Source organism: Anopheles coustani, unplaced genomic scaffold (assembly GCF_943734705.1).
Source record: "Anopheles coustani unplaced genomic scaffold, idAnoCousDA_361_x.2 scaffold_36_ctg1, whole genome shotgun sequence".
In the NCBI taxonomy this organism is placed as follows: Eukaryota; Metazoa; Arthropoda; class Insecta; order Diptera; family Culicidae; genus Anopheles; species Anopheles coustani.
The window spans coordinates 308838-324868 of record NW_026525417.1 but is presented as its reverse complement, the minus strand read 5'-3'; the positions used below and the strand labels follow the sequence as shown (position 1 = coordinate 324868).

General features: G+C 46.3%; 3 protein-coding genes across 3 annotated transcripts; 2 read left to right on the top strand and 1 right to left on the bottom strand.

The window, feature by feature from the left end:
• Window positions 1-1643: 1643 nt before the first annotated feature.
• Window positions 1644-2314, top strand: LOC131271283 (putative nuclease HARBI1). The gene is made up of 2 exons (XM_058272693.1): window positions 1644-1774; window positions 1834-2314. Exons 1-2 carry the CDS (start codon window positions 1644-1646, stop codon window positions 2312-2314), a joined length of 612 nt encoding a protein of 203 aa, XP_058128676.1.
• A 2517-nt stretch (window positions 2315-4831) lies between these two features.
• On the bottom strand, window positions 4832-6722 carry LOC131271282 (zinc finger protein 2-like). The gene is made up of 3 exons (XM_058272692.1): window positions 6718-6722; window positions 5034-5803; window positions 4832-4917 (listed from the first exon to the last, which is right to left on the bottom strand). Exons 1-3 carry the CDS (start codon window positions 6720-6722, stop codon window positions 4832-4834), a joined length of 861 nt encoding a protein of 286 aa, XP_058128675.1.
• A 2854-nt stretch (window positions 6723-9576) lies between these two features.
• Window positions 9577-15630, top strand: LOC131271281 (uncharacterized). Its single transcript, XM_058272691.1, has one exon. It carries the CDS (start codon window positions 9577-9579, stop codon window positions 15628-15630), a length of 6054 nt encoding a protein of 2017 aa, XP_058128674.1.
• Window positions 15631-16031: the final 401 nt, after the last annotated feature.

The following is a 16031-nucleotide window of genomic DNA, read 5'->3' as shown; positions in this document are numbered from 1 at the left end:
CACAAGCAGGTGCGACATAAGTGCCAGCGACGCAGGCATTTCCATCTTTCGTCTACGGTGGCGGCGAGAAACTTCGGACAGTCAGGACCGGCAGGGCAGTCATCCTTATTGCAGACCAGACAGCGTGGTCGATCGTTATCCTCCGTTCCCTCGTGGTGGCTGTACACTCGACGGACCTCAGCACGCTTGGGAGCTTCTTGGACTGGTGGTGTCACGAGGATTGCCGCGTCGGTAATGGCATTCATCCATGTCCCGAAACTCTCAAGCGACACTGTCGACGGCATTGCGCGCCTGTGCAGACCCCAGTCCAGTCGTAGATGAGGGGGAAGGCGGTCGACGAGCTCTTGCAGAAGGGCCGCGTTTACGAGCTGCTCGTGTAGACCACTATTTCTAACGGTGGCACACAGCTCTTCCACCGCAACACCGTAGTCGACGATGGTCTGCAGGCGCTCCATCTTCGGTGGCGGTGTTTCCCTGATCTGCTGCAAGATGTTGTTAATCAGCACCTCGGGTCGACCGAACAACTTCTCCAGCGTGTCCATCACCTCAATCAGGTTACGAGGTTGATGAAGTCTACATTGCACGGCTCTAAGTGCTCGTCCCGTCAAACACTCCTGCAGTCTCATCACATTCTCGTCGTCGGTGAAACCGCACATCCGAGTCGACGTGTCGAAGCGGCTTTTAAAGCTGCACCACTCGTCCGGGTTACCGGAGAACGTTGGTAGTTTTCCGGATACTACGTTGCGGGCAGCAAGCTGGCTTTTTGACAGCTCGGGTTCGTTCGCGCTCGCCTCTTTTTTCCAGTAACTGGGAATCGTGGAGCTTGACGCCAGTTTGCTCGCGTACGTAAGAGTCCTTCCGCGCTGCGCCGCAGTCACCCGGCTAAGCCCGGCCTCGAGCTGCTCCTGTCCACGAGCTCGTTCTCTCCGCTGTCCCTCGAGCAGCTCGCAGTCGCTGGCGTGCTCTTTCTCCTGCCGCTCCCTCAGCTGCCACCGTAGGGAGTTGATTTCCCGGGTGATCTCCCCGGAGGTCAACTTTTCCTTCGATATTCCGGCGCTTCCGCCCTCGCACTTCTTGCACTGCCACTCTTCCGTCACCGTGGCCTCGGTCAGTTCCACGCACTCGAAGTGGAACCACTTTTTACAACCATCGCACTGCGCCACGCGTTCGTGCAGCATGGCGAAACACCAGCCGCACAGGTCCTCGATGGCGGTTGACTCCATTGCCATCTTTGGGTTCGACATCTTCCTTCTGGCTTCCCTGGCTTTAGCAGCAAAGCGTGGGATTTTTTCGTGAAAAGTGTAGATATCCGGATTCAGCGGCGAATGCGGGCGCGATCTCACTTTTCTTGACACAATTAACTACGAAGTTGGTTGGCAGTTTTTTTTTTTTATAATATTTTATTCTAACAGAGCTATTCCGAGATCCGTTTCGAAACGGTGTCGAATGCGAGAGCTCGTCTCGAATCGAGATTTTTTCGGTATTCTAACATTCGAATCGAGTCGACAAAGTCGACATAGCTGTTCGGCAGTTGTCAAAATCAAATAGTCAACACAGCTTTGGACGTTGAATGTGAAAAGTTAGTTGTTGTTAGTAGAGTTTCGTGTTTACGAGTTTTACGAGTTTTACGGGTTTATTTTAAAATGATACTAGCGTCCTTTGTTAATAGCAGTAGTGATGATAGCGATGAGGAGCAAGGAACGATAATAAATCTTGCTTCGCATCGGCGAATGATCCGAACTACGACAGATGCGTTGGAATTGCCTGACCGAGCGTGAGTTTTGTAAAACAAGGAATAAACGAGATTAAACTAACCTATTGCTTTCTTTTTAGCTTTATTAAGAGTTTTCGTGTGTCGAAGGATATTTTTGTTAGTATTCTTCGTGATATTGAGCCAAGATTTGCTCCAGTCAAAGGACGCGGGTTGACTGTCAAAGAAAAACTTGCCGCTGCTTTGCGATTCTTAGCAGAAGGCAGTTATCAGCATGGAGTTGGACAAGACTACGTGGTAGCTATTGCCCAACCAACCTTCTCTGCTAGTTTTCAAGCAATTTTGGATGCTATGGAAGCCACACTATGCCCCAAGTGGATTTCGCTTGAGATGAGCAGTAACGAGCAACAAGAAGCAAGGCGTTACTTTTTTAGAAAAAGCGAAATACCCGGCATTGTGATGTGCGTAGATGGTACACACGTACCAATTATCGCTCCAAAAATAAATAAGGATCAATTTTACAACCGAAAGGGATTTTCCAGCTTGAACGTAATGATGGTAGGCTTATATATACGTTTTTACAATAGAAGAGCTCTTATTTAGAAGTTTCATCCCATTTCTTTTAAAGCTTTGTGATCATCAAATGAACATCCGTTACGTGAATGCCCGATATGGGGGAGCCAATCATGATGCTCATGTTTGGGCTGTTAGCAACGTAGATAGTTATTTTGAATCAAAACATCGGAATGGAGAAACCGCATTCAGAGTACTTGGTGGGTTTAAGCGATAAAGTTGTATATCAACTAAAATGTCTAATTAAATTACGATACAAATTCTTTCAGGAGATTCGGCATATCCTTCAAAACCATGGCTTGTTACGCCGAAAAGAAACGCAGCTCATGATACTCCTGAAGCAAGATACAACTCTAAACATGTACAAGGAAGGGAAATTGTTGAGAGGACGTTTGGATTACTAAAATCCCGGTTTCGATGTCTCTCAGATGCAAGACAATTGCACTACGCACCAGAAAAAGCAGCTCAGATTGTCAATGTGTGTAGCGCATTACACAACGTATGCGTTAGAAATAATTTGACGTTGGCTTCAAACGAAAGCGACTGAAAACAACAAAATTTAATAATTTTTAAAAAATAGTCAGGTCGTATATAAATATTTTCTCTATACATTAAATGAAGGAACAAAACCAATCGCCATTTATTATCCAGTAATCCAATTATCTTATACTATCAATGTAATTAAAACTAGCTATTATATCCAACTTATAATTAACCATACATTTATGATAATGAACTTAATATTACTTAGTTTTTTTTTTCTTTAATTCTACGAGTAATTCTTTAAAGAGATCGTTTGATAATTTTTGTTCTTCTCTCAAACGTTGCAGCTCCACTGCAGTTTCTTCATTCGAGGCAATTAATTTTTTTTCTACTTCGATCTTTTCCTTCATAATATTTATCATATCCTGATTCTGTTTTAAAACATCGTTCAAACTTCGTTTCCTTTGGAATGCAGGTTTTTGTCTATTACTATTTGCTAAAATTGTAGGAGTGTTTAACTCGCTACTATTACAATTTTCGGAGGAAGCAACTTGCGGTTCCTGTCTTTTTATATTTGCCGAAGAACCTTCCTTACTAGTGTTACCGGGGGACGCAATTTGCGGTTCCTGGCTTGCTGTATTTGCAGAAGCGCTTGCGTTGCTACTGCTACAACTTGCGGAGGAAGCAATTTGCTTTTCCTGGCCGGTAGTAGCGATTGGCAACCCAAAAGTTTTAGCATCAATGCCAGTAATAGTATTATGAAGATTTGTTAAAGCAGCTACACGTTCTTCTAGGTCGCTGAGACGCTTTACTTTGTATGGACCACCTCCTGTACCATTTATAGCACTTTTGTTGCATCTCAACTTGTGTTTGGTGTTGTGCTTGTAATCTGCCCAAACCTATGTAAAAAACAACAGATGATAGAGGTTATGCAAATACTACCCAATATATTCAAATGAATGTGTTTTACCTTCTTCCAAGCAACGACCGGTTTCACTGGAGGTCCCAATGCATTTAAGTTTTCCGTCAATTCCTTCCAAAACACATCTACCCAATTCCCTTTTGCTGTGGCTCTTGCGACCTCCGGTTCTGCCTCCATTGCATCTACTAATTTGTGCAATTGCACTTGAGTAGAGTACTCGTTACGTCCACCCGAATTGTTCATTTCAATACTACCACTAAAAGCAAAATAATCGTCTGTTAAAATATATTAATGAATCATTTTTCAGAATACTTACACAGCGTTGCTCCAGCAAAATTAAACACAATTACACTTCTAACCGCTTTCAATCAGACTATTGGAGTAGAATTGAGGGTGAAAGGAATGGTCACCATAGCAACCATAGCCCGCTTGATTTAAATGAAGATTCTCTACAAAACATCGTCCCGTCTGACCGGACTAAGCATTAATGCTCCTCAGGCACAACTCTCAATTACAAATAGTTATTTTTTATCCACAATCCAATTGAGCAGATATCATATCAGAATAACTTGGATTAGGATTTGCCACACAGTTTAATACAGCTTGAGTTCTGACCAGGCGGTGGTTTTTAGTAAAACAGCCTTTTTATTTACTAAAACTACCGTAATAAATTCAGTAAATTTTAATGCATATTATTTCCTCAACATGCACCTGTGTAATCGGACCTTTTAACCTAGTTTTTTTTATCAAAAAACCAAAAATTCGATTTTAACAATAACAATCAAATCGAATTATCGTACATCACCAAAGGTTTATTGAAACCATTAAGCGGTAACCCTTAAAACACTGTTGCATACACCTTGATAAATCTCGAATTCGAATTTGGTAATGCCGAATATCGAATCTCGAACATAAATCTCGAACGTTCGGATCTCGGAATAGCTCTGTAATACTTCAGCTTCTGAATTCATTCGTGGTAGAATTGATGATATCGTTAACTTATTTTATTTTACAAAAATATAAGAAAGAAAGTATGAGTAGGAAAAATAATTACATTCATTGAGATGGTCCCATTATGACATCGTAAAATACTGCCGAACTTTCTTTTCAGCAGCTCTTTCGGTTCCTGGATTTTGGACATGTTAGTTGATACTTGTTAGGACATGATAGTTGCCGATGTCGATACAAGCTTCCTTGCGAGCTAAACTCTGCGTTGCAAGTTTTGCAACTAACAGGATTTTCGCGGTAATGGTGGAGCATATGAGAAAAAAACATTTGTTGCATGATCTGTGCGCCGCAAAAACTGCACTTTTTTTTGTTTGGTATTGTGGATAAGCCGGGGACTTTTTTGCCTAGTTTTTTGCTGCTGTTGTGTGCTGCCTGGATGAACTTTTTGGTGGTGTGCTTTTAGAGATTGTTTGTGAGAAAAATGTCTTAAGCAAATAACACAAGTGTACGGTTGTTTGCAGTCGTATAATTCCTGGTGCCGACGGAAGCTAGTTTTGCGGAAGTATTCTTTGCTGCAGTTGTTGCAGCGGAACTTTGGCCGCGTAGAGTGATCTATCGTCGTCTGATTGGCCTCGGAGTCCGTGTTATCCACTGTAGGCAGCATGTCAAATGCTGCTGATACCGAGGAGCCAGCATGGTTTCTGGAAGTATTGACAGTTCGGGAGCTGGCAGGAGACATATCGCTATCCAGAGACGCAAGATCCGGGTTCCTGAATGGTACGTAGTTGAAGCAAACTGGCGTAATTATAGTTTCTTCGATTGTTATTTCCCCGTCCTCGGAGTCCGAGTGCAGTTGATTTGGATTGATTTCTGTACTCCTGGCTTCTGGATTTTCCTCATGCCTTTCTTGTTTTAGTATTGACAGATGTTCTTCCGTGCAATTACAAGTGATTCTAAAGTCGTAAGCCATGATCATTTTGTTTACGCAATTTTTACAAAGTTTGTCCGGTAGACCATCTGACGAAGAAACCATTATCCCGGTGCATATCTCATATACACTACCATATGTTGCGATTGGTGAGTTCGCTCCTTTACCACCGCATCTACGACACACTTCACCACTAAATTTCACCACTAAATATGTTGGCCATTTCTCCCATTTATAGCTCCAAATTGTTATATAGCTTAGTGTCAGTTATGTTTCAACAGACAAAACTAAAAGTGAGACTTTTAGTGTTGACCAAATGCTCTATTAAGCAAGCCGTCCATCGGTTTGCACGGATATGTTAGTCTGCCCGTCAACATTGTGCAGTCAAATACAGACGAAGATCTTCGTCTCCAATCAACAAAGTGTTAAGCTGAAGGAAGGGGTTTAAAAAAGTAGACAATGCTGCAATTGTTGCTTATTGTACAAGCAGAATGGATACGAGCCAGTTCTGTTTAATCTACGAATAGGATGCTTTTTGCAACATTTCAATCATGTAGCAGCAGCGAAAATCGAAGGGAATGTAATAAGTAATTTAACTTTATTCTTATTTCTGTATAACATTGTTTAGAATTTACAAAAGTTTAGCTCTGTAGTTTTTTATAAGAAGCGAAAATTTGGAAAAGTAATGAAGAGTGAAAATTCATTAATTTTGCTCAGTATGCAACAGCTTGACAGATGTCAAATAAGCCATCTTTGGTTTTCGCTCATTTCATCCGCAAAGCCGTGCAAGTGTAACTTCCAGGAAAAGTGATAGTGAAGAACGGTGTGTGAATTAAGTTTATCACTGGAAATGGCGCACTATTTGGCATTATTGATGAAAACAAGCTTATACTGTTAGCTCCGTGCATTCTAATACACTGGGTCCCAAAATGATAGCCTCACCTAGTTTTTTCTGTGCAGGGCGAATGCCGAGCATATAATTTTCGAAAAATTCACAAATATTTTTAAGTATACAATGACTACTCGGCATAAATATTGTTGAAGAAAACAAATGAGCAATCCTTTTTGTACCAAGAAACGAAAATCAGTGGTGTCCCAAAATGATAGCCTTACTTAGGATTTGGATTAAATCGCCTCTTAAATTACTCTTACACCATGCCTTGAGCTTAGATAGCAATAGCATTGAAAGCGAGTGAAGGGAGCACCAAAGCGAGATGCAGACAATTTCTACCTTGAGCTTAGATAGCAATAGCACAGTTGAACGAGCGAAGCGAGCACGCAAGAGAGATGCACAATTTCGACAATTTCTACCTTGAGCTTAGATAGCAATAGCACCGTTGAACGAGCGAAGCGAGCGCGAAACTGAGATGCACAATTTCGACGTTCCGGTTATCCCACGCACTTGACGGTTTCCCCAGGCGCTATACTTTTGCTAAGGATACTATGGATGCAGGATGGTAGGGGAAATTTTTCTTGCGCTCAACGAGTTTTTGGTAGTCGATGGATACTTTGCCGAAATAAAACAAAAACATGCTTCACAGTTTCTTACATTCAAAGAGTTCGAAAGGAAGGGATTGAAACATTTTCCTGATGCGTTGAGAATATTTTTCTGCGCATCGCCAAATACTTTCCAGCACTTCACATTACAAACTGCGCGTGATGGTATTGCAAGATAACGTTCTCCTGTATACGACAGCATGGTTACAGTCGTAAAGTTGTGTACTGTTATCGCAATCATTTAACCAAATTTATCGAAAAAGCTTCTATTTTACACCATGTTGGCAACAAAATAGCGCAAGTCTTTGCTTCACAATTTAAAAAATCTGAATTGAGAATGAAGTAACACCCATCTATGACATGTACTGCCATGACCAATGTTTCTCTTTTTTAAAATCGCTCCCCCACTCCTGTATGCACCTCAGCAGAATATGAAAGATTCAAAACCAAAACGATTGTTGTGGAGTCTGAAATATTTTTTGAAAGAAAACTTGAAAGAAACTTTTGATAAGGGTGCCAAAGATGCCAAATTACAAATTTCCCACACATCCCATTTACTCTCAGGAGGTACCACCTGAGCATGTGCTGCGGGGTGAAAATAACCACCGCAGAAAAAAATGACAATAAAAATACATCTACAACGGAGACTAATGGAATAATGCACAGGGTAAACAAGCACAACCGCAAAAAAAAAAAAGGGAAATGGTGTGCATGCTGAAGTTGATAGGCAAGGTAAAGTATCATTTTTGAAGAGATCAGGTAATAACAAACGCAAATAAATAATTGCATGTATTTTATATTTCATAAATTATTAAAGTTAACCTACAGGCAAATTTTCTACCCTACCTCACTGTCAATTGCGGTCTTTGCAATAAAATATATATTTTAATCACTATATCTAAGCCAATATTGAAACTATTAAGAACTGTCAACATGAAAAATTATTAATAACTGTGGTACCGTTTCTAATACAAGTTGTCATTGCAGAAACCATCAAAATAGCACAATCGTTCTAAATTAAGCTATACTTCTGTTCCGAATGTCACCAGGATTGCTATTCGGGTAAATGAGATGATGGTGATGCTATTTTCTTGAAATATGGTTCAAAGCAAGCAGCAAGCTGACGAGTTTTTGAAAATTACTGTAAACAATTAACAACGAAATAAATGAACGTCAGTCATTTCTTTCACAATTCCATCATTGAATCAAATATTTATAATATAAATGTTTCCTATCCAATGTTCAGAACGTTCTCCGATTATGAACACATGGAACACATATAATGTTCCATAAATATGTCGCAAAATTAAATTATTCAAAACAAAAATGTTGAAAAATGGCTGTGGCTTGGGGTATAGTAAATATATCTCAGTCCGTTGCATCATTTCTGCATGCACAACTGCCCGTAATAAGGACCCATTAATTATATAACGTCCGTTTAGCAGGAGGAAGGAGAAAAAAAAACCGCCAAAATCACTTGCTTAAAAACCAATAAAAGATAAAGCTTAGCTTAAAAACTAAAAATACTGCGAGGTCCGATTGTTCTGACACATAACAATCACCCAATCGGTGAAGGAATAAACATCGAAATAATTCTTTATGGCAGCTTTCCTTACACTTCGAGATTGGTTCTTATTAAACAGGAACATTTGATTGAATTTGAATCCAAAATATGTAAGAATTTTATATTGGACATTAAAAACTCGAATCCAGCCACTACCTTAAATTATATTTTCATTTAGTTACAAAGGCAAGAATGTGACCGTTTGCTTTGCAATCCAAACGAACTTACACAAATTTTTTGTGTAAAATCTTTTTGGCTTTGGCTACATGTTCGGGTTACTATAGTAACAGAACGGTAGAAGATTTTGATTTTCGCTGTAACAATTTGTTGTACAGCTTTAAATGCCATGTTGAAAATCGCACAGTAGGCTTGCTCAAGTTGAACATTCATCTTCTTTGAGTCACAATCACGTACATAGTGTTCTCGCATTACGAATTGTTGTGAAATAGAAAGAAATTTTGTGAAATAAAAAGTGAGTTTTAATCAATTCCGTTAACGAACAGAACAAGTAAGTTCAGGTAAGTTTAAGAAAGGTTTTCCGGATCTAGACTTACGCTATACAATTGTTATTATTAGGAATGGATTCATCAGAACCATCACCAGTAGCATCCACGCCAGCTTGGTTGGCGCGAAATGCCACTCCGCCAAATGAGGCCGGAACAGTCTCGCCGGCACCTACAGCGGCCTCGACGAGATCGGTTGGTAGTCACAGTGTGGCCGTGGGAGTTGTGGAGCCTACCAATGGCATCCCAGTATCAACACTTCTTCCACCACCACCACCGCCAAATCCCCCAATACCATCATCTTCATCGCACCATGAAGCCCGCAATATAGAAGCAGCGCCCAACCCAGTATTGTCACTTCCTCCACCACCAGCACCACAACCACCTGTACCATCATCGTCATCATCATCGTTCCATGCTCAAGATACCTCATCCACGCCAGCCTGGATGTCTCAATATACCACACCACCGGATGAGACTCCTGAAGAAAGAAAAAAGCGGCTAAAACGGAAGCGACAAACGGAGTGTTACCACCGTCGACGAGCCACCGGAACAGTCTCGCCGGCACCTACAGCGGCCTCAACGGGAATGGTTGGTAGTCACAGTGTGACCTTGGGAGATGTGGCACCAGCCGCTTGCAACTCAACACCAACACTTCTACCACCACCACCCCCACAGCTGAATGTCCCAGTACCATCGCCATCATCGCACCGTGAAGCCAGCAACATAGAAGCTGCATCCGTCCCAACATCGTCACTTCCACCACCACCAGCACCGCAACCACTGGTACCATCATCATCATCATTATCATCATCGCACCTTGAATCCCGTATCCAAGACATCTCACCTATGCCTGCCTGGATGGCTCGATATGCCACTCCTCCAGATGAGACTCCTGATGAAAGAAAAAATCGGCTAAGACGAAAGCGACAAACGGAGTGTTACCACCGTCGACGAGCCACCGGAACAGTCTCGCCGGCACCTACAGCGGCCTCAACGGGAATGGTTGGTAGTCACAGTGTGACCTTGGGAGATGTGGCACCAGCCGCTTGCAACTCAACACCAACACTTCTACCACCACCACCCCCACAGCTGAATGTCCCAGTACCATCGCCATCATCGCACCGTGAAGCCAGCAACATAGAAGCTGCATCCGTCCCAACATCGTCACTTCCACCACCACCAGCACCGCAACCACTGGTACCATCATCATCATCATTATCATCATCGCACCTTGAATCCCGTATCCAAGACATCTCACCTATGCCTGCCTGGATGGCTCGATATGCCACTCCTCCAGATGAGACTCCTGATGAAAGAAAAAATCGGCTAAGACGAAAGCGACAAACGCAGTGTTACCACCGTCGACGAGCCACCGGAACAGTCTCGCCGGCACCTACAGCGGCCTCGACGAGATCGGTTGGCAGTCACAGTGTGGCCGTGGGAGTTGTGGAGCCTACCAATGGCATCCCAGTATCAACACTTCTTCCACCACCACCACCACCACCGCCGAATACCCCAATACCATCATCTTCATCGCACCATGAAGCCCGCAATATAGAAGTAGCGTCCAACCCAGTATTGTCACTTCCTCCACCACCAGCACCGCAAACACCAGTGCCAACATCATCATCGTCATCAGTGTACAATGCCCAAGAGACCACATCCACGCCAGCTTGGATGGCTCGACATGCCACTCCACCGGATGAGACCCCCGATGATAAAAAAAAGCGGCTGAAGCGAAAGCGGAATGCGGAATCCTACCACCGTCGACGAGCCGCCGGAACTGTCCAGCCGGCACCTACAGTTGGCCCGACGCAAACGGTTAGCAGCCACGATGTGCACGTTGGAGCTGAGGAGCCTGCAACTTCCAATCCAACATCACCATTTCTACCACCTCCACCACCACCACCACCGCCACCAAATCCCCCAGCACCATCATCATCATCGCACCACGAAGTCCGTAATGATGAATCCTCATCCACACCAGTCCATGTTCCCGAATTCCATCTCCCGATTCGGCAACGCTGGGAAGCTATATTGCGGGATAGACTTCAACAGCGGAACCGCAGTGGTAGATTGAAGGTGGCACTTGGCGACCTGGATAGCTACAACCGTCCGGAGCGACATAGGCTGAGTGTTCTCGAACCATGCCTTTTTTGTACGGCGCTGAAGTGGCCAGGGGAGACGGGAAGAACATGCTGCAACGGTGGCCAAGTTCTGCTGCCATCATTTCGCGAACCACCTAGAGAGCTGTTGGAGCTATTCGACGACGACGCATTCATGCGCAACATCCGGGGGTATAACAACGCTTTCGCGTTTACCTCAATGGGGGCATCGATGCGTCCAGCGGATCGTGTGCGACAGGACCAAGAAGTCGCTGGCCAGTTCGGGGTATATAACTACCGAATTCAGGGCGCACTTTGTCATCGCATCGGTACACTTGGCCATCGTGCGGAGCAAGCGCCGAGGTACGCGCAGCTCTATTTTTACGACTCGAACAGCGTGGAACATAGCGATCGAATGGTGGACGCGCGTCTGGCATACACTCCGAACCTGGATCGAGCAATAGTCCAACGCATCCAAAACATCCTGCAAGCATGCAACCCGCTTGCCGCCCAGTTTCGCCATGCATTCGAGCGGATATGCGGATCGGAGAATTTGATGCTGCGCATACCCGCACGATTGCCTGGGCTTGACCAGCGCCGCTACAACCAGCCTACCGTAGACGAGGTCGCTGGCATTTTTCTCTGCTCCGAGCAAGGTAATCCACGTGATGTTATGCTGCAAGATCGTGACACCGGATATCTCAACCGGGTATACGAGACGCACCAGCTGTTCGACGCCATGCAGTATCCGCTCTTGCATCCACACGGCGAAGTTGGATGGACGTTTGGCATACCGAAACAGCCAAGACGCGACGTACGCGCTGCACGACGGACCCAGCGTGACGGCCACAACGCGGATGACGGTGACCAGAACGGTGAAAATCGCGAAGATATCCGGGCATCATCGAGGCAAGTTTCTCCACGCGAATATGCCGCGTATCGGCTGTGTTTTCGGCGAGAGGATATGTCCCTCATTCACCGTGGCGGCCGGCTTATGCAGCAATACTGCGTGGACCAATGTTGTAAGATCGAGGAGCAGCGCTTGAAGTTCCAGCGAGAAAATCAGGCGCAGCTACGTGCCGACGCCTACGGTGGGCTTATGGATTTGGCCGGCCCAGTCACCGTACAGCCAGGACAGGAACCACGCACACTGGATCAGATGGGTACGCGTATTATCCTATCTCCCACGTTCCCCGGTGGCGACCGATACATGCGCGCTCAGTATCAGGACGCAATGGCTATCGTACGGGCGATCGGAAAACCCGACCTCTTCATCACGGTCACGTGTAACCCGAACTGGCCGGAGATTACTGAGACGTTGCTGCCCCGCCAGAAGGCCGCCGATCGACCCGATCTAACGGCGCGTGTGTTTCGGCTAAAGTTAAAATCCCTGCTGGAGGACCTGTCGGCCGTAGTGCTTGGCCTCGAAATAGCGCGAATCCACGTGATCGAGTACCAGAAGCGAGGTCTTCCGCACGCACACTGCCTGGTGATTCTTGCTGAAGCCGACAAGCCACGGTCAGCGGCGGACTACGACAGACTGGTGTCGGCCCAAATTCCGGATCCTGCCAACGAAGAGCTCCACGAAACCATCTGCAAGTCGATGATGCACGGACCATGCGGTAGCTGGAATCCGGCTGCTCCTTGCATGAAAGATGGTGTGTGCTCGAAACGGTTTCCCAAGCCGTTTTGCGATGAAACGCGGCAAACGGAGGACGGGTATCCGATGTACCGTCGGCGAAACGATGGCCGGACCGTTGTCGTCAAGAACGTAGCGCTGGACAACCGCCACGTAGTGCCGTACAACCCGTGGCTGTCGTATAAGTATAACTGCCACATAAATGTAGAGGTGTGTGCAACCATCAGCAGCGTGAAGTACCTTTATAAGTACGTGTATAAAGGACACGACCGGGTCGCCGTTTCTACTACCGAGCCAGTGGACGAGATACAGCAGTATGTCGACGCGCGGTACATCTCCGCGTCGCAGGCTGTCTCGACGATCTTCGGGTTCGAGGTTCAGGCCAAAACGGTGACCGTCGTTCAGCTTCCAATACACCTCGAGAACAGGCAAAGCGTGGTATTTCGCGACACCGAAACCGTGGATGAGGTGCTCGAGCGCGGCCACCATACTATGCTGACACGGTTTTTCCAGCTGGCGGCCAACGATTCTTACGCGCGCAGGCTGACGTATCAGGACATCCCGGCCTACTATCGGTACGCAAAACCGTCAGCTACGCAGCGGCTGTCGTGGCACGATGGCACGGGCAAACAGTGGGTCCGCCGTATCCAACAGAACGGTATCGTTGTTGGTCGAATGGTCTACTGCCCTATCTCGGATATGGAACGTTACTGTCTGCGATTGCTGCTCTGCTACCGTAACGGTCCGACTTCCTTCGAAGATTTGCGCACTGTAAGCAGTTCCGTGTGTGGCTCCTTCCAGGAGGCAGCCGCCAGGTCCGGGCTGCTGCATGACGAATCGGAGTGGGATCGGTCGCTCCAGGAAGCGGTATCATTCCAGATGCCATCCCAGCTGCGTCACCTGTTTGCCCTCATATTGTCGGAGGGTAAGCCGCTAAACCCTCACAGCCTGTGGGAAGCATACGCCGATCATCTGTGCGAGGACTACCATCGGCAACATCGAGAGCGCTACACGGTGGACGATTCCGAGCAAAATCGCCTTTTGCGTGCGGAGGAACACTTCTGGGCTTTGCGGTCGATTGACCAGTATCTACGTGGGACAACGCCGCCGAAGACACTGGAAACGTTTCCCAGTATGCCACAGCTATCTCAGTTTTCCCACCTTCCGGCCGAGTTGCTGCAGTTCGACCGAGCGACCAACGCGAACGTTTTAATCGATGCAGAATGCTCTTACAGCATCACGGGGTTGGATAGAACGCTTCGTAACGTGGACCGGTTGAATGCAGAACAGCGTGCGGTGTACAACACCATCACTGAAGCGGTTGATCGGAGCAGTCAAACGGAGCAGACCGGAGGACGTGCGGCAGACGAGGAAAGTGGAAGCCTATACTTCCTGGATGGACCCGGTGGCACTGGGAAGTCGTTTCTGCTCGAGACCATCCTGGCTTACACCCGACGTCAGACGAAGATTGCTCTCGCATCAGCCACCAGTGGAATCGCCGCATTGCTTCTCACTGGTGGGAAAACAGTACACTCGACCTTCAAGCTTCCTCTAATTTTGGACGAAAATTCCCATTGTAACACACCCGCCCAGTCGCAGCTGGCGGACTCAATGCGGCAGGCAACTCTGATCGTGTGGGACGAAGCGTCCATGAGCAGCCGATATGCGCTCGAGGCCGTGGACCGCACGCTCCAGGACATCGTTGGAGTACGTCGTCCATTCGGAGGGAAAGTTATGTTGCTGTGTGGGGATTTTCGCCAAATCCTACCGATCGTGCCAAGAGGAACGGATGCGCAAGTGGTGCAGCACTGCATCAAACGGAGTCCGCTATGGCACCTCTTCCGTGTGTTGCGGTTGCGGGTGAACATGCGCGTCCAAACGGCTCCGAACGCACGGGATGCAGATGATATTCAGGAGTTTGCCGATTTTCTGCTTCGCATCGGAGAGGGTCGGCATCAAACGCTTCCGGGATTGGACGCCACCTTCGCCAAGCTGCCACGTGACATGATGCTGCCCCGGACAGGCAATCAGCAGAGCGACGTTCTATCGCTGATCGATCACGTCTACCCAGATCTTGGTCGGCAATATCAGCACTCCGGATTTTTTACCGACCGAGCTATCCTGTCACCACGGAACGTCGACGTGACCGCAATCAACAATAGCGTGTTGGAAGGGCTAACGGAACCGGAAGAAGTGTATCTGTCTGTCGATACATTAGTCAATAGCGAGGAACAAGATACGCTAATGCTGCCGACCGAGTTTCTAAACTCGCTGAATATGAGCGGCATTCCGGTGCATAGGTTACGGTTGAAGCGGTATACGCCGGTACTACTTCTCCGTAATCTCAACACCGAGCGTGGATTGTGCAACGGCACGCGGCTGCAGATCGTGTCACTTAGACCGCATTGCCTACATGCACGGATTCTGACGGGCAAGCGGCAGGGTGAAGACGTATTGTTGCCCCGTATCTTCTGCGACAGCAATGATGCGACCTTGCCGTTTCAGATCCGCCGTAAGCAATTTCCGGTGCAAGTGTGCTTCGCGATGACCATCAACAAGGCACAAGGTCAGTCGCTTCACCACCTCGGACTTTACCTGCCCACCGAAGTATTTTCCCATGGCCAGCTCTATGTGGCTCTCTCACGAGTGACTTCGCGGCCAAACGTGACGGTCTTGATCGTGAACCCACATAGAGAGGAGGACGACGGTGTTGCAGTAAAGAATGTTGTGCATCGAGAGGTGGTCAGCGATTGAGCCGGCTACAACGTGTCATTAGGGTAAGTTCCTACACGCAAAGTGTTTATAAATGCAACACCTCATTTAATTCTATTCTTTTCAAATCAATTAACCAGCAGTGGAAGAAAACACGATCGAGCCGATGGTAATGGTGTTGGAAAAATATTGTGGCGTATTGACAGATGGACGGAGTGCAATTGGGCGTCGCGGAATTGTATGCAAGGTAAGTTCCTACAAAGATAGTAAATTATAAATGTACCATTCTATATAAATCTTTTCAATTACATTTCACTCATTAGCATATATCTATGGTATGGTATTACAAACCAATAAAGGTGGTGCCTTGAGCATGGTCAAAAGGTGGAATTGGAAAGATGTTCGTGATTTAAAATCATCGTATGAAGAGGTGTCTTTAAGGT

Excerpts from the sequence above, each read along its gene's own strand:
- LOC131271282 (XM_058272692.1), bottom strand. Across the intron at positions 4,918-5,033 it reads GCAAAAAACTAGGCAAAAAA|TTGCAAAACTTGCAACGCAG; the intron begins GTCCCCGGCTTA and ends AAATCCTGTTAG.
- LOC131271283 (XM_058272693.1), top strand. The coding sequence starts at position 1,644 with ATGATACTAGCGTCCTTTGTTAATAGCAGTAGTGATGATAGCGATGAG. Across the intron at positions 1,775-1,833 it reads TTGGAATTGCCTGACCGAGC|CTTTATTAAGAGTTTTCGTG; the intron begins GTGAGTTTTGTA and ends CTTTCTTTTTAG.
- LOC131271281 (XM_058272691.1), top strand. The coding sequence starts at position 9,577 with ATGTCTCAATATACCACACCACCGGATGAGACTCCTGAAGAAAGAAAA.